Here is a 25484-nt window from a genome sequence, read left to right on the forward strand (position 1 = left end):
CCGGATTTACATGTAATAATACAATTATAAATTATGACTAATTTCAAAGCATTTTCTGTAACTTGCACTATTTTCAATGACCCTTGGGAAGATATCCTTCAGACATAAGTGCACTTACAGAGTGTATTTATTTATTTATTTAGAGCAAAATAAATACTTCTTAACAAGAATGTAGCAGAATGTTTCATGTTCTTCCTTAGACTGAAGAGAAGCAAAGTGACACTGAGAAGTGCTGATTTCATCTGACAGAAACTTGATATCTCAATGTTCAGAAACCTTTTTTTTTGTATTCTAAACAGCTAGATTGAAAAATGACGACTCCATTTCTATGTAACCAGAATTTGCACTTTAAAGGTCTGAAAGATCTTTAATCACTTGGGTCATTTGAGAATCTGAAGGTCTGAATTACGAATACAGGACTCCATATTAGTCATGAAGAACATTGCTTTGTTTTATAAATCCCTATAGAATTTTTGGTCAGCTTTTCTCAAACACATTCTTCCTATATATTGCTATGTTAAATTACCCTTTCTTACCTGTAGAACTGCTGTTCATTTTGATCATGCATTCACTGGTGTTCACCATACTGTCACACTGCAGAAAGTGTTAGAACACTTCTGTTTAAGCAAATAACTGTACAGTCCTAGCCAAAAGTTTTGAGACTGACACAAATTCTGGTTTTCACAAAGTTTGCTGCTTCAGTTTTTCTAGATCTTTTAGTCAGATGTTTCTATGGTATACTGAAGTACAATTATAAGAATTTCATACGTTTTTAAACTTTTGTTGACAAGTACATCAAGTTTATGCATTGACTCAATATTTACAATGCGGACTCCTCTTTTTCAAGACTTCTGGAATTCACCCTGGCATGCTGGATATCCGCTTCTGGGCCAAATCCTGACTGATGGCAATCCATTATTACCTAATCAGTGCTTGGAATTTATCACGATTTCTGTGTTTTTGTTTGTCCACCCGCTTTTTGAGGATTGACCACAGGTTCTCAATGGGATTGAGATCTGTGGAGTTTCCTGGCCAGGGACCCAAAATGTCAATGTTTTGCTCAGCGAGCCACTTAGTTATCCATTTTTTCTTGTGACAAGGTGCTCCATCATGCTGGAAAAAGCATTGTTCATCACCAAATTGCTCCTAGGTCGTTGGGAGAAGTTGCTCTTGAGGGATGTTTAGATACCATTCTTTATTCATGGAAGTGTTCGTAGGCAAAATTGTGAGTGAGCCCACTCCTTTGGATGAAAAGCAGCCCCACACATGAATGGTCTCAGGATTCTTTACTGTTGGCATGACACAGGACTCATGGTAGCGCTCACCTTTTCTTCTAGATGTTCATAAAACAGCCGTCACACGGCTGCAGTAGGAGCAATAGACCCCTAATGGGGCTATTCACACGACCGATGGCCGTCAAAAAATGGGACATGCCCTATCTTCGGCCGTTTACCCGGCCGCCTGGCTCCCATAGAAGTCTATGGGGCCGGGTAATACACGGCCATCACCGGAAAAGTGTCCCGAGTGAAGGCCGTGTCTTCCGTCGCTCGCGCTCTCTCTCCTCCTCCTCACAGTGCAGAGTGCATGTGAGGAGGGTCTTTTTTTGCTCCCTGTAGGAGTCGGAATCCCCAATCCCCGGCCGGAGATTGGGGATTCCACTACAGGAGAAGTGAGTGACTACACTGTCCATATATGGACACAGTGATGTCACAAACTTCTGAAGCGGAATCCCATACCCTGTGGCCGGGGATTCCTCTCCTGGAAGGGGGGGATGGGTGCGACCAACAGGGGGCTGTGTGGCATTACCTACAGGGGACTTGGTGGCATTACATACAGGGATCTGGGTGGTATTACCTGCAGGGGGCTGGGTGGCATTACCTGCAGAGGGCTGTGTGGCATTACCTGCAGAGTGCTGGGTGGCATTACATACAGGGGGCTGGGTGGCATTACCTGCCAGGGGCTGTGTGGCATTACCTGCAGAGGGCTGGGTGGCATTACATACAGGGGGCTGGTTGGCATTACCTGCAGGGGACTGGGTGGCATTACCTGCAGAGGGCTGGGTGGCATTACATACAGGGGGCTGGGTGGCATTACATACAGGGGCTGGGTGGCATTACCCTCAGGGGGCTGGGTGGCATTATATGGACACAGTGACGTCACAAACTTGTGAAGCGGAATCCCCTACCCTGTAGCCGGGGATTCCTCTCCTGGAAGGGGGGGATGGGTGCGACCTACAGGGGGCTGTGTGGCATTACCTACAGGGGACTTGGTGGCATTACATACAGGGAGCTGGGTGGTATTACCTGCAGGGGCTGGGTGGCATTACCTGCAGAGGCCTGAGTGGCATTACCTGCAGAGGGCTGGGTGGCATTACATACAGGGGGCTGGATGGCATTACCTGCAGAGGGCTGGGTGGCATTACATACAGGGGGCTGGGTGGCATTACCATCAGGAGGCTGGGTGGCATTACATACAGGGGGCTGGGTGGCATTACCTGCAGGGGGCTGGGTGGCATTACCTACAGGGGGCTGGGTGGCATTACCTACAGGGGGATGTGTGGCATTATCTACCAGGGGGGCTGTGCCATTATCTACAGAGGGCTGTGTGTGGCAACAAATTTAAATGAAATTCATCCGATTTTAAAACGGACAGGGAAAAAAACGGATGCAAAACGGGTCAAAATCGGCCGTTAAAAACGGCAACACGGCCCGGAACGGAATTGGAACGGATGCAAAACGGATGCAAAATGGACGATTTTATTGGCCGATACTCGGACCTTGTCGTGTGAATAAGGCCTAAGGCCATAGATATGGGCAAGGGTCTCTATTAACCCCTTGACGCATTATCACATACATGTACGTGATAAGTGTCATAGGGAAGTATGGAGGGCGCTCACGGGCTGAGCGCCCTCCATACCTTGCGAGTTTCAGCTTTGTTTTCCAACTGACAGCCCAGACTAACGACTTCTTGGCCGTTTAAACTCTCGGTCAATCGCGACCGTAGCATTTGAGGCGTTATAGGGAGGGAGTGGCCTCCTCCGACAGCTCATCAGCACCCCCACACCGCGGTCAGGGGTGCCAATGGTTGTCATCACAGCCCAGGGGCCTAATGAAGGCCCCCAGTGCTGCCTTTTGTCTGCCTCTGTTAAGCCGGCTTAACAGAAGCCTGTGAAAACCACGATATACTGCAATACATTAGTATTATCTGACGATCGCTGGTTGAAGTCCCGTAGGGGAACTAATAAATGGCGTGAAAAAAAAAAGTTTAATAAAGTTATTAGTGGGGGGGAAAAAATAATTATTAAAAGTTAAAAAAAAAAACTTTTCCCATTCTTCCTCTAAAGTAATGTAAAAAATGGTATTGCTGCATCCGTAAAAATCCGAACTAATACAATACAGCGTTATTTAATGCGCACGGTGAACGGCGTAAAAAATAAAAAATGTAAAGCACCAAATCTCAGTTTTTTGGTCATCTTAGCTCGCAACATTTTTTTATAAAAAGTGATCAAAAAGTTTTATGTACCAAAAAATGGTACTAATAAAATCTATAGGTCGTCCCGCAAAAAAATAAGCCCTCACACCGCTCAATCCATGGAAAAATAAAAAAGTTATGGCTCTCAGAATGTGGTGAAACAAAACAATTTTTTTTTAACAAAAAGTTTTTTGTTTTTTTAAAGTAATAAAATATAAAAAAAACTATATAAATTTGGTATCACAGTAATCCTATTGAGCCGAAGAATAGAGTGAAGTTGATAATTCTGCGGCTCAATAACTTTTTTTCAGTTTCCCATTACATTATATGGTATTTTAAATGATGCCATTAGAAACTACAACTCTTCTCGCAAATAATAAGGCCTCACATCGCTTTATTGATGGAAAAATAAAAAAGTAATGGAGAGTAACGCGGAGAGTGGAAAACAAAAATGAAAAAATAAAAAATGGCTCGGTAGTGACCACCAATACGCCTTTTCACGGCTGTCACTTAGGGGCCTTAGGCTAGGCTGTCGCCCTTTCACAGAGGCCCAGTCTAAGCCATGCAGGGGTGTCCCGTGTAGGCTGGAACCGGGGCTCGGCTGTCTGATGACAGCCGGGCTCCTGTTCTAATGCACGCGATCGAAGTTTACTTCAATCGCGGCCATTTAACCCGTTAAATTCTGCGGTCATTAGCGACCGAGGCATTTAACTTGTTTACAGAGGGAGTGAGTCACCCATCGGCGCCCGTAAATGCAATCGCGGGCCTCCGATGGGGTGTCATGGCAGCCGGAGACCTGATAAAAGTCCCCAGGTCTGCCCTGGGCATATGCCTATTAGGACGCGCCAAAGCTTTATAGCAGCGATCTAAAGATGTGGGACGAAAAAAATAAGTAATAAATGTAAAATAAAGATTATTAATAAAAATGACAGTAAAAAAATAAATAAAACAATTTTTTTCCATAAATAATTATTTAGTAAAAGTTTAAAAAGAAATAAAAGTACACATATATGGTATTGCCGTGACCGTAATGACTCAAACAATAAAGTTAATTTGTAATTTAAGCCGCTTGGTGAACACCGTAAAAAAGAAATGCAAAAAACAATGGCGAAATTGCTGTTTTTTTCCATTGCCCCCCAAAACAGTCATAATAAAAGTTAATGAATAAGTCCCATGTACCCCAAAACAGTACCAATGAAAACTATGTCTCGTCCCGCAAAAAACAAGCCCACATATCACTACAATAACGGAAAAATAAAAAAATGACGGCTCTTGGAATGTGACGATGCAAAAACAAATAATTTTAGTTCAAAAGTGTTTTTATTGTGCAAAAGTCGTAAAACATAAAAAACCTCTACATATGTAGTATCATCATAATTGTACCGACCCATAGAATACAGGTAACGTGTTATATATGACGCACAGTGAACGGCGTCAATTTAAAACCTATAGAACAATGGTGTAATTTCATGGCTTTTTCTATCCCCCCAAAAAGTTAATAAAAGTTAATAAAAAAATTATATGTACCCCAAAATGGTGTCATTAAAAAGTACAACTAATCCCGCAAAAAAACAAGTCCTCATACAGCTATGTCGACGGAAAAATAAAAAAATGATAGCTCTTTGAATGCAACTATAGAAAAACGACAAAAAAATTGCTTTCTCATTAGGGCCTAAAATAGGCTGGTCACTAAGAGGTTAAGAAATGTAAACAAAATAAATAATACACCCAAATATATAATATTCATATTACAACTAAATATAATGCATGAAAAAGTGTTAAGCACATAACTGTGCAAGAGATTGTAATACCATGATCAAAAAATCAATATGATATGACAGGTAAATAAAATATCCAGGTCCAAACATGATGCCCCACATGTATTGTTGCTGTTGAGGCAGCTTCCTCTGGGGCGAAGCATTAGTATCTCAAAGCGGCGTACTGCAGAGGGTTAATAAATGTGCCATATTAAAGATGGCCTATCAGCTCCCCTGTCTTTTTTTTATTTTTTCGTAAAGACTGTATTCCTTATGAAATAAAAATTCTGCAGCACCCTTTCTTGAGACTATATTATGCCATTCCTCTGTTATTACTACTGGAAATATATGAATAAAGTGACAGCTGGGCATTACAATTCCCTTTGTCAATAGGATGTGTCCTTACACAGTCTGATACTGTTCAGTCAGTGCTATCAGACACGCTCGATTGACAAGGGGACTGGTAGAGCCCAGTTGTTGCTTTTTTGTGTAGATGAGTTGCACTCTATCTGCGTACCTAAAGTTAACATGCAATGCCGTCCATAGAGTGAGCGTTATACTGTAGGTGAGCTGTCCACATCTTTTAATAAGAGTAGTTCCTATAACTTCACATGATCAGTGTTGTGCCTTTATATGCACAGCCATACGTTTCCATCAGGCCAAGCTTCATCTTTTGTGAATGTTTTTGCACTGGCATTTCCTTTAACTGGTTAAATATTGAAAATTATACACAACCATGAAAGGAATAAGCATGGGTGAATTTACATGGGGAAATTAACTGAGAATGGCACTCAATGTTATTACCCAGGTAATGGGTATTATTATGTTTTTCAATCTTTGCTTCATTAGACTGGAACAATTATATATTCATAGTGACCTACTGTAACTATCCTAGATAAATCCAAAGGACTCACACATTGCACTTTGTCATTTCTATGACTATTTCCACCTCCATTATTATCACTATTATTACAGTACAATGCTGAACATTATCTATATTTTGTATAGAGAGAAAAGCCTTTGAAACCCACCAATTATCATAAAAGGGCTGGAAAGTTTGTAGCAGTCGGACATAACTCCGGGGAGTGAGTTGTAGAAGTAGATATGAGCATTACTTAAATTGCCAACCTTCAGTAAGTAACGCAGACCGTTTAGTTGGGGTATCCATACAGTCTATATGCTAGAATAAATATAGAAGGTAACAGGGTTGTCAGCATTGCACAATTTCTTTTTGTTTAAAGGGTCCCATAAAAATAAGCTGATTACAGTTGTTTTTTTTTTTTTACTGCTAGGACCCCTATTGATTAGCTGCGCTTAAGTCCCCTGCAGCGCCACCACAGGAAAAAAAGAACATTACATAGTGCCTATTGAAATCTATAGGACAGCCATGTAATGCACATACATGACATACCCTCTAGAAGTATGCTCTTTGTGGCCATTCTCTGTTCTGGCTAAATAACTATGGTCCTGAACAAGGACTCCCTTCTATTGACTCAGAAAGCCCTAAGATTGAAAGTGGGATTTGGAGGTGACTGATTTGGCTTGTTCCTAGATGAATTGACAATGTCTCTGTATTGTATGACTGGGTGAATTATTTGACTGCAATGCTTTCCAATCCCCTATCTAAACTATGGTCAGCATGCTGAGGATGCAGCCAGTAGTCTCCAAGACTTAAAGGATTGTATGGGTTTAGAAAATCCTTTAATTCTCCTACATTTAATATGCAAATTGGTATTTGGGATTCAGCAGAATCTTTTCTATTGAGATGTATTTTCACCAACTCCTGAGACATGGATTTGGTGCAATTCTTCATTTTGCAGGTACCATTGCAGAATAATAGACAGGACAGAGGTCCTTGTTCATCCTGCTTCATTGTAAAATGGAATCCTTTGAAACATTATAAATCTTGCAAGACTAATTATGCATATTTTACAGCTTTCCTGCTGTTGCTTCTACTAACAAGATACTTAATTGTATAGAATTATATGCAATTTACTGAGAATATATTAAGTTTGGCTCTTTTTTTTACTTACTTTGCAAATTAAGTGCCTCTACAACAAAAGATTTATCTATTTATCACTATATTAAATATGAAGTGTCAGAAGCCAATTATTGAATTATTAATTTACTCATAACCTTTATTAAATGTAACACGAAACTGCAAAACTTATAATGTCAAACAATCATATTAATGAGATACAGTATATCTTCAGTTCCTGTATGAGGCACATAAAAAATATACAGTGACAACCGCAATACTTCTAAGCATGGCCACGTACTCTGCATTGCAGAATGTTATATTATCCAAGCAAAGAGTAACATTAAGTTCAATATCAACCTAAGAGTAAAGCTGGGGGTCCATTGTGACGTTTGATTTTACCTCAGGAACTCTCTTGGCTGGGCCACCATGTCATACCAGAATCATCTCATGTAGTAGATATGGTATGTGTATGGTGTTTATTTGTGTGCATGTAGATACAGTATATAGATATTCTAGCAAATTATTAGGCTTTAATGGCATTATGTAGTACAGTTACAAATATATAAAGCTTGTATAAATAATAATTATATTATTATTTTACCTACAGTGGGCAAAAGAGCTACAAATTAGACTTAAGGAAGAAGAGGACGAGATGAAAAAAATAGAGCAAGAAGAACAAAGAAAAAAAGAAGAACGTTTTAAAGAAATTATGAGTAAAAGAGAACAGAAACTAAAGAAAAAAAGCAAACCTTATGAGCTCCCTTGGTCTGTGGAAACAACAATACACAACAGAAATGTATTACAATGAATAAGCAATAATGATGACCCATTCATCTCAAGAATGTCAAGCTGTATCTCATATCTATCTATCTATCTATCTATCTATCTATCTATCTATCTATCTATCTATCTATCTATCTATCTATCTCATATCTATCTATCTATCTATCTATCTATCTATCTATCTATCTATCTATCTATCTCTATCTATCTATCTATCTATCTATCTATCTATCTATCTATCTATCTATCTATCTATCTATCTATCTATCTATCTATCTATCTATCTATCTATCTATCTATCTATTACTAATCTTTCAATAAAAAAGAAATAAAGTTTAAAAAAATAAAAACAGTAATGCACTGTAACTTCCCCAAAAATTATTTACACTATTCTTACCAAGTTATGTATGCTGGTACTGCAAAAGAAATGTATGAAAATTATTACAAATTTTGATTGTGGTCTGCACATACCTATAAAGTTATAAATCTATTCTATGTGCAGAAAGTAGAAGAGGAATAGTTTGTAGTATGACAAATTGCCTCAAATAAGCAAATATTATATCAGTAACCGATTTGCGGTGCAATTTCAGGGCAAGAAACCATCAAGTTGGGTCATTAGGGCGGGATTTAATAGTAGGCGCCGCAGGCACATGCCTATAGGTGACAGTGGGAAGGGCATCTGCTAAAGGGAAATTGAAATATAATCAGCTTGATCCTGTTTTTATTACAGTAGAAGTTAATGGCAACAGAATGCAACCAAATAGTCAGCCTGGTGTATACTGTTTTGAAGGTGCCATTTTTTGTGGTCAATTTGAAAAAAAAACAGTACAGTTCAACGGGAGGCTAAAACGTGGCACCACGAGACCCAATGAAAATAAAAAAATTCACTTTTTTCAGGGCGAAAGGTAGATTAAAAAAGGTAATACCTGCAACACTAAGTAGTTCTCAAAGTGTTCTTTGTATCAGAGACTGAGGATTTATTAACTCTGGCATTTTATACGCCAGTCTTAATAAAAAATACGCTGGAGTAAGATGCGGCAAATTTATTTAGAGGTGTAGGCCTATTGTGTCACTGAGTGAAATTTACTCTTCGGCTGTCCATGCGCCACTGAGTGAAAGCTACACCAGTCAGGAGCTGGCGTAGATTTCCTCTATAATTTACGCCAGTTTCTGGTGTAAATGATAGTAAATGCATCAGGATGCAGATGGCACCAATCAATTGGCAATAAATCTCAAACATGGTACCTCTGTTAATCTTCAGTTCCTCCTCCCCCCAGTGACCCATGTAATATATGGTATGGACCTAAAGGGTGCTTTTATATCATATTAACCTGATTCCACCACTCCCCCATAAAGGCTCGCAGATCGTGAGAAGGAGGACAGTAATCTTTATATTGCATGACGATCATATTACCTCCCTTAAAACCCATCTTCATGTGCCCACCTAATGTACACAATACGGGACAAGATGTAAGGTAGGGAATGTAGGATGGGTCTCAGATATTTCAGATGACTGTTGCACTTATTATATTGCAATTATAATATTGCATTTCTGGTGGAGTCTAAAAACATTTTTATTTTTCTGTTCATGCCTTGAAGCAAAAAGACGAGTAGGAAGAAGCAGATATTGCGGGATTCTATGTAAGTATTGAGCATTTACTTTTACATTATAGATAATACTACCTGACATTTTCCAAAGTATTAAAAAGGAGCAGGTTTACAGCACAGACAAAGGAAAAATGAAACAATTTGTTCACATTCCTCAGTTAGAAATCCTTATTTAATTAAAGAAAATCCAAGTCGAAACATAACAAGATTTATGAGAGACAAAGGACTTTAATGTTTATTACACTTTTTTTTTATGTTCCTTCCAGAAGCTGCTGCAGTTTGATCCTAGCTATAATCTTTGGCACGTTTGACCTGTTTTTCTCATGTTGAGAAAGTCACACTTTACGGCAAGGTTCATACATCGCATAAATATTATGTTGGGGAACCGATCAACAAATCCGCACCAAAGTCTGCGAGGAAGTCTGAATGTTTTGCATGCAAATTTCATTGCGGATTTTGGTGCGGCTGCAGCTGCGGATTTCACTCATTGGATAGCAGTGAATGAAATCCACGTTGAAAATCTGAGGCATTTTCAGATTGGCGGCCAGTCACATGAACGGGTTACTGTGTAATACACAGATGTGTCCACACTTACCTTTGCTTTTTATTTGTGGACTCAAATTTCTCATGAAACTATTTAAATCCAATATTACGACATGCTAGTAAAACCCTTGACAGGCCACAAACCACATCACGACCACTGGGTGGTCACACATAGACACACATAGTATTCACATTTCATGACAGAGTATGGGGAAATCATGTTTTTTTTTGTGCCACACATCTCAGGATATTTTGGGATAAGAGAAAAGGTAAGGGAGGACACATCTGTATGGCTTGGTCGAGTCTGCCAGAGTAGGAGCAAACTAAGCGAACACCCTCCCCAATAGGGCATATGGACAGGGATTCTACCTGGATTGTTACCAGTGGCGTAGCTAGCGGGGGGGGGGGAAGTGGCGCCGCTGCCCCCACCCTGACCGCCGCGGCCACGACACAATGCTCTTCAATCTAGCAGATGTGCCGCACGCTAGGCACGCCAGCTAGAGCATACCTCTGATGCTGCCCTCCAAAGAGGAGCAGAATTCTCTGTGTGAGGAGAGGATGAGCAAGCACCCTTCCCCAATAAATGGATGGATGGATACAGGGATGATGGGGTTTGTATAAAGGGGTAATGGCTGGCAGTGGCGTAACTACCGCGGTAGCAGCCGTAGCAGCTGCTACAGGGCCCACGGCTTAAAGGGGCCTGTGCCGCCAGCCGACACGCCCCCCCCCCATATACCCGGTGGCGCTGCTACGGGGCCCACTCCGCCAAGCCTCTAAAATGTATGGGCCGGGCGACACAGGCCCTCTCATGCCCACAGGCGTCGCTAGCACCTGAGGGGGCCCCGGTGCTAGAAACAGCCACGCTGTCTTACAGTAATTTACCTGCGGTTATAGCACGCAGGTACAAATACATGCATTAGCTCTGAATGGCCGGGACATGCGTGGCCATTCAGCGCCTTGCAATGACGCTGATTGGTGGGGCATGTGAGTATGTAAAGTTTTTAGTTATTTTGTAATAAAACTGTGAGTGGCATTATCTACAGGGGGGCTCTATCTACAGGGGGGTCTATATGTGGGGATGTGGGCCACTATCTACAGGGGTGTATATATGTGGGGATGTGGGCCACTGTATACAGGGGGTCTATATGTGGGGCACTATCTACAGGGGGATCTATATGTGGGGGCACTATATACAAGGGGGTCTATATGTGGGGATGTGGGCCACTTTATACAGGGGGGGTCTATATGTGGGGATGTGGGGCACTATCTACAGGGGTGGGTCTATATGTGGAGATGTAGGCCACTATATACAGGGGGGTCTATATGGGGGGATGTGGGCCACTGTATACAGGGGGTCTATATGTGGGGCACTATCTACAGGGGGATCTATATGTGGGGACACTATATACAGGGGGGTCTATATGTGGGTATGTGGGCCACTATATACAGGGGGGTCTATATGTGGGGATGTGGGGCACTATCTACAGGGGTGGGCCCATATGTGAAGATGTAGGCCACTATATACAGGGGTTCTATATGTGGAGATGTGGGCCACTATATACAGGGGGTCCAAATGTGGGGATGTGGGCCACTATATACAGGGGGGTCTATATGTGGGCCACTATATACAGGGGGTCCATATGAGGGGGTGTGGGCCACTATATACAGGGGGTCTATATGTGGGCTACTATATACAGGGGGGTCTATATGTGGGGATGTGGGCCACTATCTACGGGGGGGTCTATATGTGGGGATGTGGGCCACTACCTACAGGGGGGTCTATAAGTGGGGATGTCGGACACTATATACAGGGGGTCTATATGTGGGGATGTGAAGCACTATCCACAGGGGGGTCTATATGTGGGGCACTATATACAGGGGGAGATATATGTGAGACACTATATACCGGGGTGGGCTATATGTAGAGCACTTTCTATAGCGGAGCTAATTCAGGGCACTTTCTATAGGGATGGGCTATATGTGGGACACTATATACAGGGGTGGGTTACCTGTGGGGCACTAGCTACAGGGGGGCTATATGTGGGGCACTGTCTACAGGGGTGGGCTATATGTGGGACACTATATACAGGGGAGCTATATGTGATGCACTATCTACAGAGGTGGGCTATACGTGGAGCACTATCTATAGGGGAAGCTATATGTAGGGCAGCACGGTGGCTCAGTGGTTAGCACTATTGCCTTGCAGCTCTGGAGTCCATATGTGGGCACTATCTACAGAGGGCTGTATGTGGGACACTATCTACAGGGGCTTCTATGTAGGGCACTATCTACAGAGGCTCTATGGGGGTCACTATCTACAGGGGGCTATGGGGGCACTATCTACAGGGGGCACGATGTGTGTGGGACAGTGTATGGTACTGTTATAATCAGGGACACCGTGTATGGCGCTATTATAATTAGAGGTGCAGTGTATAGCGCTATTATATTTAGAGGCGTTGAGAATTTTTATTTTGTTTATAGGTGCAGAAATTATTTAAAAGTGAGAAGATGAAGACATCTGTGCGGAAAACTGCAGAAATGGGTCATGGCCGGGAGAAATCCATCATAGATATCTGGACCAGAGGGAAAAGAAAAGAACTAGAATCTGAGACGTCACCGGTGAGTCACTTAATGTAAATGTTTATTCTGTCTCTAATCAGTACTGTAGTCACTGTATGATCTGCAGTGGGATGATGGTGGTATGATTTTTTTTGGTGAAACAGCATCTCCCAGCATATCCTTACTATTGTTCGGGCCATGCTGGGAGCTGTAGTTTTACGCCGTACAAACCTATACGGCAGGGGTTGCACTAAATTGAGCTGTATTTGTTCTGGTGCTGTATATATGTACTGAGCTTGGTTCTGGTGTTGTATATATGTACTGATCTTGGTTCTGATGCTGTATTTAAGTACTGAGCTTTGTTCTGGTTCTGTATATACGTATGAGATTGGTTTTCGTGCTCTATATATATTTAGGTCCAGAATTATTTGGACAGTGACACAAGTTTTGTCATTTTATGTCATATACCGTAATATAATCAATATGGGCTTAAAGTGCAGACCCTCAGCTTTAATTTGAGGGTATTCACATCCTAATTTGAGGAAGTGTTTAGGAATTACAGCTCTTTAATATGTAGCTGCCTCTTTTTCAAGGAACCAAAAGTAATTGGACAATTATCTCAAAAGCTATTTAATGGGCTGCATGGGCTATTCCCTCGTTAATCCATCATCACTTAAGCAGGTAAAAGGTCTGGAGTTGATTCCAGGTGTGGCATTTGCATTTGGAAGCTGCTGCTGTGAACCCACAGCATGAGGTGAAAAGAGATCTCAATGCAAGTGAAACAGACCATCGTTAGGCTGAAAAAAAATGAAGAAATCCATCAGAGAGATGGCACAAATGTTAGGAGTGGCCAAATCAACAGTTTGCTACATTCTTGCAGAAAAAGAGCGCACTTGTGATCTCCAAAAAGACTGGATGTCCATGGAAGACAACAGTGGTGGATGATCGCAGAATCCTTTCCATGGTGAAGAAAAACCGCTTCACAACATCTACCCAAGTGAAGAACACGGTCCTGGAAGTAGGTGTATAAGTATCTAAGTCGCCATAAAGAGAAGACTTCATGAGAGCAAATACAGAGGGTTCACCACAACGTGCAAACCATTAATCAGCCTCAGAAATAGAAAGGCCAGATTAGACTTTGCCAAACAGCATCTAAAGAAGCCAGTCCAGTTCTAGAATAACATTCTATGGATAGATGGAACTAAGATCAACCAGTACCAGAATGATGGGTGGGAGAAAGTATGGAGAAGGCTTGGAATGGCTCATGATCCAAAGCACACCACATCCTCTGTAAAACATGGTGAAAGGAGTGTGATGGCAAGGGCATGCATGGCTGCCAAAGGCACTGGGTCATAAGTGTTTATTGATGATGTGACTGAAGACAGAAGCAGCCGGATGAATTCTTAAGTATTCAGGAATATACTTTTTGCTCAGATTCAACCAAATGCAGCAAGGTTGATTGGACGTCGCTTCACAGTACAGATGGACAATGACCAAAATATACTGCGAAAGCAACCCAGGAGTTTTTTAATGCAAAGAAGTGGAATATTCTGCTATGGCCAAGTGAATCACCAGATCTCAACCCGATCGATCACGCATTACACTTGCTTAAGACAGAACTTAAGGCAGAAAGAGCGACAAACAAGCAACAACTGATGACAGCTGCAGTAAAGGCCTGGCAAAGTATCACAAAGGAGGAAACCCAGCGTTTGGTGATGTCCATGGGTTCCAGACTTCAGGCAGTCATTGCCTGCAAAGGATTCTCTACAAAGTATAAAAAAAAACATATTTTATTTATGGTAATGTTAATTTGTCCAATTGTTCCTGAAATGAGGAGGCTGTGTAGAAAAATGGTTGGAATTCCTAAACGTTTTACAGGATATTTTTGTTCAACCCCTTGAATTAAACCTGAAAGTCTACAGTTCAATTGCATCTCAGTTCTTTCATTTCAAATCCAATGTGATGGCATGCAGAGCCCAAATCATGAAGACTGTGTCACTGTCCAAATAATTCTGGACCTAAGTGTATGTAATGTGCTTGGTTTTGGGGATATATATATGTACTGAGCTTGGTTCTGGGGATGTATTTATGTACTGAGCTTGGTTTTGGTGCTGTATATATGTACTGAGCTTGGTTCTGGGGATGTATATATGTATTGAGCTTGATTCTAGTGCTGTATTTATGTACTGAGGTTGGTTCTGGTGCTGTATTTATGTACTGAGGTTTGTTCTGGTGCTGTATTTATGTACTGAGGTTGGTTCTGGTGCTGTATATATATATGTATGGGCTTGGTTCTAGTGCTGTATTTATGTACTGAGCTTGGTTCTAGTGCTGTATTTATGTACTGAGCTTGGTTGTGGTACTGTATATATGTCAGAGCTTGGTTCTGGATCTGTAATTACAGTATATAGGATATATTTATAATAACAAAATTGCAGGGCAGATGGAATTGTTCTCAATTCATTATATATTTCATGGGTACCTGTCTGGTAGTTTTAACCCCTTGAACCGCCACCATGTGGTAATACATGACCTGACAATATTTCCAAACATTCCCTTGTATGTTTTTTTCAGATGCAGCAAAATCTTTAAAATACACATTTAAAACGTCACACACTATATGCTAATTACTCATTAAAGGGTCATGGGGTAGTGCCGCTATCCTGAAGAATCACATAGTCCTGCCTCCAAACCCACCTTTCCATGTTTGATGACATCTCCCTGACTGATACAACTTTCTCGGATGCGCCATTGCCTTGTGGCACTATACACAAGGGGGGATGTGTGGCACCATACACAAGGGGGGGGGCTGTGTGGCACTATACACAATGGGGAGCTGTGTGGCACTATACATAAGGGGGAGCTGTGTGGCACTATACACAAAGGGGAGCTGTGTGGCACTATAACAAGGGGGAGCTGTGTGGCACTCTACACATGGGGGAACTGTATGGCACTATTTAGAAGGGGGAGGGCTGTAGCTCTATCTACAGGGGGCTGAGGGTGGCGCAATATACAGGGGTTTGTGTGTGGCACTATCTACTAAGATGGGCTGTGCTGCACGATCTACTAAGGGGGGCTGTGTGGCACTATACACAAGGGAGGGGGCTGTGTGGCACTATATACAGTGGGAGCTGTATAGTGCTATATATAGTGGGGGCTTTATGGCGATATCTACGGGGGGCTGTATGGCACTATCTACAAGAGGGAGGTGAGGGGCGCTATCTACAAATGGGGTGTGACACTGTCTATACGTGGGGCTATATAGCACTGTCTACTAGGGGGCTGTATGGCACATTCTACAGGGGGCACTATCTATAAGGGGGCTGCTTGTGGCACCTGGGGGGGGCCCAGTCAAGAGTTTGCTATGGGCCCCAGTCTTTCCTAGTTACGCCCCTGATGGCTGGTATATACAGGAATGATGGGCAGGGGCGGATTGGGAGCTTAAAGTGGCCCTGGAAAAAAATCTAAACGTGGCCCCATGTTGTGGGTGGGGCCAGCAAAAGTAGGCGGAGTCAGCAATCTATTAGCTGTAGCCACATTGGTGATAGATGTAATAATGCAACCTTATTATTATTGTCAGCATTGGGTTGTGTTTACATCTGCATTGGACACTTTCACTCCACAGTATTTCTATTAATATAATGTACTGTACAGTTAGGTCCAGAATTATTTGGACAATGACACAATCTTCATGATTTGGGCTCTGCATGCCACCACATTGGATTTGAATTTAAACAAACGAGATGCAATTGAAGTGTAGACTTTCAGGTTTAATTCAAGGGGTTGAACAAAAATATCCTATGAAGCGTTTAGGAATTGCAACCATTTTTCTACACAGCTTCCTCATTTCAGGGGCTCAAAAGTAATTGGACAAATTAACATTACCATAAATAAAATGTTATTTTTTTAAATACTTTGTAGGGAATCCTTTGAAGTCAATGATTGCCTGAATTCTGGAACCCATGGACATCACCAAACGCTGGGTTTGCTCCTTTGTGATGCTTTGCCCGGCCTTTACTGCAGCTGCCTCCAGTTGTTGCTTGTTTGTGGGTCTTTCTGCCTTAAGTTTTGTCTTAAGCAAGTGAAATGCATGCTCGATCGGGTTGAGATCTGGTGATTGACTTGGCCATCGCAGAATATTCCACTTCTTTGCCTTAAAAAAAGTCCTGGGTTGCTTTCGCAGTATGTTTTGGGTCATTGTCCATCTGTACTGTGACGCGATGTCCAATCAACCTTGCTGCATTTGATTGAATCTGAGCAGAAAGTATATCCCTGAACACTTAACTTAAGAATTCATCCGGCTGCTTCTGTCTTCAGTCACATCATCACTAAACACTAGTGACCCAGTGCCTTTGGCAGCCATGCATGCCCATGCCATCACACTGCCTCCACCATGTTTTACAGAGGATGTTGTGTGCTTTGGATCCGTTCCAAGCCTTCTCCATACATTCTTCCTCCCATCATTCTGGTACAGGTTGATCTTAGTTCCATCTATCCAAAGAATGCTGTTCCAGAACTGGACTGGCTTCTTTAAATGATGTTTGGCAAAGTCTAATCTGACCTTTCTAGTTTTGAGGCTGATTAATGGTTTGCACCTTATGGTGAACCCTCTGTGTTTGCTCTCATGAAGTCTTGTCTTTATGGTAGACTTAGATACTGATACACCTACTTCCAGGAGAGTGTTCTTCACTTGGGTAGATGTTGTGAAGGGGGTTTTCTTCACCTTGGAAAGGATTCTGCGATCATCCACCACTGTTGTCTTCCGTGGACGTCCAGGTCTTTTGGATTTCACGAGATCACTAGTGCGCTCTTTTTTTTCAAGAATGTAGCAAACTGTTGATTTGGCCATTTCTAATGTTTGTGCTTTCTCTCTGATGGATTTCTTCATATTTTGAAGCCTTACGATGGTCTGTTTCACTTGTATTAATAGCTCCTTTGACCTTATGTTGTGGGTTCAGAGCAACAGCTTCCAATTACAAATGCCACACCTGGGATCAACTCCAGACCTTTTACCTGCTTAAGTGATGATGGATTAAAGAGGGAATAGCCCATGCAGCCCATTAAATAGGTTTTGAGATAATTGTCCAATTACATTTGGTCCCTTGAAAAAGAGGCAGCTACATATTAACCCCTTCGCACTCAGTGACGTACTATTCTGTTCACGCTCCATGACGGAATAGTACGTCACGGGAGGAACGGCCATTTTGGCCATCTTCCCGACGCATACAGGAGCTGTGGCAGCTGCTGTCTTGTACAGCGGTTGCCGCAGCTCCCATAGCGAGCACCGATTGCTGTGTCCCCGCTGATTAACCCCTTAAAAGCCACGATCAATAGCGATCGTGGCTTCTTAGGGATTAAACCACCATCGATGGCACGCTACATGCTGCTGCTCCATTCAAAGTTTATGGGAATGGCGGAAACAGCGGAGTTTCAGTGCTCAGCTGTTTCCGTCATACCCATAGACTTTGAATGGAGCAGCAGCACACATGCTCGCCAGCCGCTCCATTCAATGTCCTCCTTATTACGGTCGAGCAATGACGAGGATCTAGGAGTTTGGGACCCCCGTTCTGATGCTCCATTCAATGTCCTCCTCACTGTAGTTGGAGGAACGGGGTTCTGAACCCCCATTCTCACAATCGCTGGTGGCTCCAGATATAATTTATGATGTGGGAAAACCCCTTTAAGTTTCAGCAGCTCTGGGGGCCTCGACCTGTACAGTACATGGATGACCATTTATTTTGATACTGCCATGTCATATTACATTGTAGTATGGTTGTACACAACTTTCTCCACCGGGGGTTTCTGAAGCTGGACCTGTGGTAAACTCTGTATACAGCAGCACTCATCTGATCCCATATATCACTCTACTTCACATATGCATATATATACATTGGACAGACACATACAAACATTGCACACATACTGCACACACACACACACACACACACACACACATACACATACACATACACACACTACACACACACACACACACACACACTACATATACACACACACTACATATACACACACACACACACACTACATATACACACACTTCATATACACACTACATACACACACACTACCTTTTCACACGCACACACACACACACACTACATACACACACATGCATGCATTCTTACATACATACATACAGTAATTGCACACTCCAGTCACCCTTTTAGATCCCATATACTGATACTTATCTTCTTCCCGTAGTTTCTGCTCTTCTATAGTCTCGGTAACTTCAGTCTCCTCTCACTTCTTTAGCAGGGGCAGGGACTCAGTGCTAGAGGGGAGGGGCGTGCAGAGGGAAAGTAGCAGCTGAAGTGTCTAACAAGGATAGACAAGCTAGAAGTCTGCAGGGCTGTATAGAGCTCAGGAGACATTTTAACAGCAGCAGCAGCCATACAGGTCAGCAGCACAGACACAGTGAAGGAGCAGGGTGCTGCTGACCAGTACAGCTGCTGGGCAGTAAATTATAGATGCAGAGCAGGACGCTGGGCAGGGGCTTCACACATCAGCAGAAGCTGAAGTAACGGCCACCCAGCAGTCATGCACTGCATAGATTCTCCTGTTCCACCTGTCGGGTCCTAGCCAAGCCGCTCTCCCCAAGCAGCTGCTAGACTACCTGCTCTCTGGTCTCCTGCTCTTCTCTGGCGGGCAGCGTCAGGGGTGGATCTTCTTCCAGATGTACCTAGCGCGCACATCTACTACACACAGGAGATAATTTTGTTCTTAAAGATATAGTGTGGATGCCAGGAAAACTCGTGTAATATGCCGACGGCCCGTAACATTTACTGGGAGACCGGCCTGGGTGGCACATTCCCTCCGGCCCAGCCTGCCCCTCCATACATCTGTGTATGTGGGAATTTCTTTAGATCACGGATCAGTACCCACATACACAGATGTATGCAGGACTGTACAGGAGAGCGGCCCCTGAGCAATGGAGCAGCCGGCCCACCGAGAAAATTCCCGGTCAAGTACATGGCCAATCCGCCCCTGCAGATTGGGGTTAATGCAGGGATGATGACTAGACTATCCCTCTATATAACGCCATCATCCCTATATATACCAGTTATCCTCCCTGTATATAACTCCCATCATCCCTGTATTTACCAGCCATCATCTCTGTATATAACCCCCATCATCGCTGTATATACCAGCCATCATCCCTGCATATACCAGCCAAATTCTACCTTTGCTCTTGTGTGGTACATACTTCAATGTAAAATTACATTTCAATTTAATACAGTAAAGTCTGCCATCAGTGAGAAACAAGCAATGCCATTGTCTGTTATATTCTTCTTCTAATGTTCATTCTTATTGTATGCCGAGTGTAGCGTGCCGTGGTGAAATAAAGATAACATGAAAACTAGACATATGAATAATAGAGGTAGAGGTAGGAACTGGTGCAAAAAAAAAAAAAAACATTCACGTTGCTGCTTTCATTTTTCAAAAGGATTATGAGAAATGAGAGGTGGAATCTGATTGGTTACCATGGACAATTACTCCCCTTTTCCTTTGCACCAGTTTTGATATATCTCCTCCAAGCAGAGATAAATGTGTATTATTGCTACACACTGATCATTGGAGTGTTCTTCATGAACCAGGTACCCATTTAATGGCACAGCCGTTCTCCCGATGTCGATTAGACACAGAATGACATTTATTTAAGTGCTCCCTGTCTGTGATATAAATGAAATTGAATCATGATACATGCGTTAGGACATATTGTTCCATTGGTTTACTTTGCTGTTCTTTTTGAGCTTCTCTCCTTTGTGAAGGTACTGGGAATAAATAAGAGATGACATTCAATATCATTTTTCATGGTGAAGTGACAGATACACATGAGTGATGATACTGAAATAAGGAACAACATGTTATGTGCACTCAAAGACATTTGGTAATTTCTCAATCCATCAAAATAATGGTTTTGGCGATGAATGAGGCAACTTTTCTCAGTGGCATATCAGAAAGGAGAATTGATAATGAAGAAATAACCAGTTTACTTTAACCCTTTGTAGGATAACATGTAATTAAACAATGCTTGCTTTGCATTTTCCCATAACAGTAGGATAAATATGATGCATTTGACATTAGGAAGCTGATAACAATTAAAGTTCAGCTTGTCCATGTCAGTTCTTAACAGTTCATACAGTATTATTGCTCAGATTTCACATGACATTTCTTATAGGCTATGTCAACTTTTGAACACTTTTTTTTAAAAATAAATAAAACACTGTATCATGGTGTTTTAAGAAACTTTTTAATTGAGTTACAGCTTCTATGTATTCTTGTTACATAGAAGCTGTATCTTGCTCTCAAACCCAAATTTGTCAGGTCAGTGTGACTGACGGCTTCAGTGACAGCGGCTCCTGAGTGTCTCTGAAACGCAGGATCTACCTGTTATTGTCACGAAGTGTTCGTGGACCCACAGGGCCTTACCCCCTTGGCGGTATGCCAGCTGGTCAGGATACAGGTTACGGGATACAGGAACAGTAACACTGGGAGCAGGAAACACTAGGGGACAATTTTGCAGGACAAACTTAGGATACGACAACAACGCTCAGGCGTGGGAGGAAGAGGCTGAGACCTTCTTATAGCCCAGGGTGCTCAGGGAGCAATCAGCACAATCTCCCACATGTGTGCGCTCTGGCTTCTTGAGTCTGGACTGAGCACGCGAGCGCACCCTGGTGGTCACTAGGGAACAGGACGGCCGTATGTGCAAACATCTCTGGAGAGAAGGGCGTTGACTGGATGTAAGGAGTTTGTGGTCAGCGACCACGGGCGTTACAGTATCCCCCTTCTTATGCCCCCACCTCTTGGGACCAGAACGAGAGAGAAACCTCTTAATGAGGGAAGGAGCGTTGAGATTCTTTTCTAGCTCCCAGGACCTCTCTTCTGGACCAAACCCCTTCCAATCTACTAAATAAAAGGTTCTTCCTCTTACTTTTTTAATGTCCAGGATCTCCTTATGGTCGAAGGTGTCTGAAGGACCGCTGGAGGCAACCGCAGGGCTAGGAGTCTTGGTAAAGCGATTCAGAACCACCGGCTTCAGGAGGGAGACATGGAAGGAGTTGGGGATATTGAGGGTAGGAAGCAGCCGAAGCTTGTAGGCGACCATGTTGATCTGCTGTAGGATCACGAAGGGTCCGAGGAACCTTGGAGCAAATTTGTACGACGGCACCCTCAGTCGAATATTCCTGGAGGACAGCCAGACCTTCGTGCAGGGAAGAAACTGAGGAGGTTCTCTTCTCCTTGTGTCCGCCTTCCGTTTCATGCGGTCAACCGCCAAGTCCGACATCCTGGTGCAGGTGTCGGACCTTACCTATCATATACTGATGACCTATCCTGTGGACTGGGGATACGGTTCCGTGGCAGTACAACCCCTTTAAGGCAGATCTACAACTATTGCTATAGAATTTCATGAGGAGCTGCCCCTCAACATGCTACCTCAAAGGGAACCTGTCAGCGATTTTATGTTGCTCTCTCTGAGGGCGGCATAAAGTAGTTACAGACACACTATGTCAATGGACTGTCACTTATGTGTGAATGTGCTGTGATTTTTGAGAACTTACAATTTAATCGTTGCAGCGCAAAGTGAGTTCCGTAAGGAAGAAGTGCCGCATAATTATGAGCTGCCACTCCCCATGCTCTCCAGCTGCTGATTGATAGATTTCTCCCTATTTCTTTGCATAGGGAGAAAGCTTTCAACCAGCAACTGGAGGGCACGGGGAGATGCATCTCATGAATACGCTGGACTCCTTCCTCACTGCACCATGTGAGCACTACAACATTTAAACTGTAAGTTCTCCAATATCACATACCATTCCTACATAAGTGACAGACTGCTGAAATCTGCATGTCTGTCACTACATTATGTTGCCTTTAGAGATGGCAGCATAAACTCACTGACAGGTTACCTTTAAAATACTATGACTTCATATAAATACATGAACTTGAGATATTTCACTCAGGCCTGCCTAAGATGAGAATCTGCATTGACTTCAGAATAAGACAGAAAGAGTCACAGAAAGAGGATGAGGGAGAGAACAGGAGCTATTGACTTTTTTGAAGCTTTTGTGACCCAGTGACAATAATGCAATCTCCATAGCTGCTAAAATGGCTTCTGTAATTTAGCTACTTATAGGAAATTAGCTACAAGAGGAAGAAGAGGTCAGGAACATAACTGGCTAATGAAAGAGAAGAAAGAAGAAAACACAGCATTAAGCAATTGAGAAAGAGAGTTCACAGCACAGATAAATGTGGATTTTTGAGCAAAGAAGTAGCTTAAATATGCATGTTAAAATATACTGGATAAGGCCCCATGCATACGACTGTAGTTTTCATCCGTAATTACGGACTTCGTAATTACGGATGAAATTGCAGAACCATTAATTTCTATAGGCCACAGACACCTTTCTGTATATTTACGGATGTGTGTCCGGGCCATAGAAATGATCTGCAAAATATAGAACATGTCCTACTCTTGTCCGCAATTGCGGCACGGTTACGGATGTTCATTCGTATTTGCGGATCTGTCTTTGTGGACAGTAAAAACCATTACGGTCTTGTGCATGAGGGCTATTTGTAATTTATAACGCTTATGATGCCCTGATGTACTCCGCACAGCTTACATATGCCACCACATTGTAAACTGAAATACCAGTAATACTCAAACAAAACTACTACCAAGCAAAATCCACACTCCAAATGGTGGTCCTTCCCTTCTAAGCCCTACAGTGTGCCCAAACAGCAGTTTACATCCACAAGTAAGGCATTACCATACCCGGGAGAACCCACTTAACAATTTATAGGGTAAGATTCTCCAGTGGTACAAGCTGGGCACAACATATTGTGCGGTGAATAAGCAGATCAATGGAAAAATTTCAATTTTCATTCACTTTGCATTCTCCACTGCGAATTTATTCATAAAAAAAAACACCTGTGGGGTCTAACTACACCCCTTGATAAATGTGTTTAGGCTTGTAGTTTCTAAAATGGGGGTCACTTTTTTTTTGGTACATCCGGGGTTTTACGAATGCGACATGGCTTTCGCATACCATTCCAGCAAAATCTACGCTCCAAAAGTCAAATACGACTCCTTTTCTTCTGGGAACCCTCCCATATGTCTAAACAGAAGTTTATAACCACATATGGGGTGTTACCATACTCGAGAGAAATTACTTTACAAATGTTGGGGTGCTTTTTCTTTTTTTATTCCTTGTGAAAATGAAAAATGTTGATCTAAAACTACATTTTATTGGAAAAAAAAATACATTATTCATTTTCACAGCTTAATTCTAATTAATTCAACAATAAACCTTTGGGGTCAAAATTCTCACTATACCCCTAGATGATTCCTCAAGGGGTGTAGTTTCCCAAATGGAGTCACTTTTGGGGTGTTTCCACTGAACTAGTACGACAGGAGCTCAGCAAATGTGACAAGGCGCCCAGAAACCATTACAAAATCCAAATGGCACTCCTTCACTTCTGAGCACTACCATTTATCTAAACAGCAGTTTATGACCACATGTAGGGTAATCTTTTACTCGGGAGAAATTACTTTACAAATGGTGGGGTGCTTTTTCTCCTTTAGTTCTAATGGAAATTTAAATAAATTAGCTAAACCTACATTTTCTTAGAAAAATTGTAGATTTTCATTTTCACTGCCTATTTCTGTAATGACAGGGGGGTAGGGAAACAGACAGTGAGTCCTAATCTACCCACCACTCAGTCCCTGCCTACTTGCAACGACCCTCCCTAGGCGACGGGGTACAACTGGGCGACGGTCCCTACGCTCAGTAGGTGCACGACAGACAAACAGACAAGGGGACACAAGCAAAGGGAAATGGGGCAGTTGCCCAAGGCAACACCGTGAGCAACAAGAGAGGTGAACGAGCCGAGTCAAACCAGGAATGTACGAGGTACCAAACGCAGAGCAGGAGAGTAGTCAGTAAGCCGGGGTCAGTAGGAAGCAAGGTCAAATAGCTAGGAGCTGCAGCAAGGCCAGAAAACCACACGAGAAAAATCACAAGCAAAGGAGGAACAGGAAAGGCAGGTATAAATAGACAGAGGGCGGGAGCTAGCTCCGTCTGGCCAGGCTGCGATAGGCTCTCCCACTCCTAAGCCTGCCATCCTGAGTGGTGGAAGATGGAGTCAGTCTCAGAGACATAGAACCAGGTGCAAACTGATTACCCATGGGCGTATACACAGAAGTTGTGCCTGGCAGATCCTTTACAGTACCCCCCCCCCTTTTATGAGGGGCCACCGGACCCTTTCTAAGTGGACCTGGTTTATTGGGGAAACGAAGGTGGAACTTCCTGACCAATACCCCAGCGTGAACATCCCGGGCGGGTACCCAAGTCCTCTCCTCAGGCCCGTATCCTCTCCAATGGACCAGGTACTGGAGGGAGCCTTGGACCATCTTGCTGTCCACAATCTTGGCCACCTCGAATTCCACCCTCTCAGGGGTGAGAACGGGAACAGGAGGTTTCCTCGAGGGAGCCCAGGACGGGGAGCAGCGTTTAAGGAGGGAGGCATGAAACACGTCGTGTATACGAAAAGATGGGGGCAACTCCATTCGGAAGGAGACAGGATTGAGGACTTCAATGACCTTATACGGCCCTATAAACCGGGGAGCAAACTTCTTGGACGGGACCTTAAGGCGCAAGTTCTTAGATGATAACCACACCAGATCCCCGACCATAAACAAGGGGTTAGCAGAACGTCTTCTATCAGCCTGAGTTTTTTGTATACTCTGGGACGCCTCTAGG

The 25484-nt window shown here is 42.9% G+C and overlaps 1 protein-coding gene across 1 annotated transcript in view; it reads left to right on the top strand.

Moving 5' to 3' along the window:
• The window catches only part of TMEM232 (transmembrane protein 232), a 279633-nt gene extending 271502 nt beyond the window's left edge, over window positions 1–8131 (top strand). Inside the window, exon 14 of the mRNA XM_075854831.1 lies at window positions 7817–8131. Within this exon, the coding sequence (XP_075710946.1) occupies window positions 7817–8017 (201 nt within the window). The 3' untranslated portion in view covers window positions 8018–8131. The remainder of the gene's footprint in view (window positions 1–7816) is intronic.
• The last annotated feature ends 17353 nt before the right edge of the window (window positions 8132–25484 follow it).

Source organism: Rhinoderma darwinii, chromosome 1 (assembly GCF_050947455.1).
Source record: "Rhinoderma darwinii isolate aRhiDar2 chromosome 1, aRhiDar2.hap1, whole genome shotgun sequence".
Classification (NCBI taxonomy): domain Eukaryota; kingdom Metazoa; phylum Chordata; class Amphibia; order Anura; family Rhinodermatidae; genus Rhinoderma; species Rhinoderma darwinii.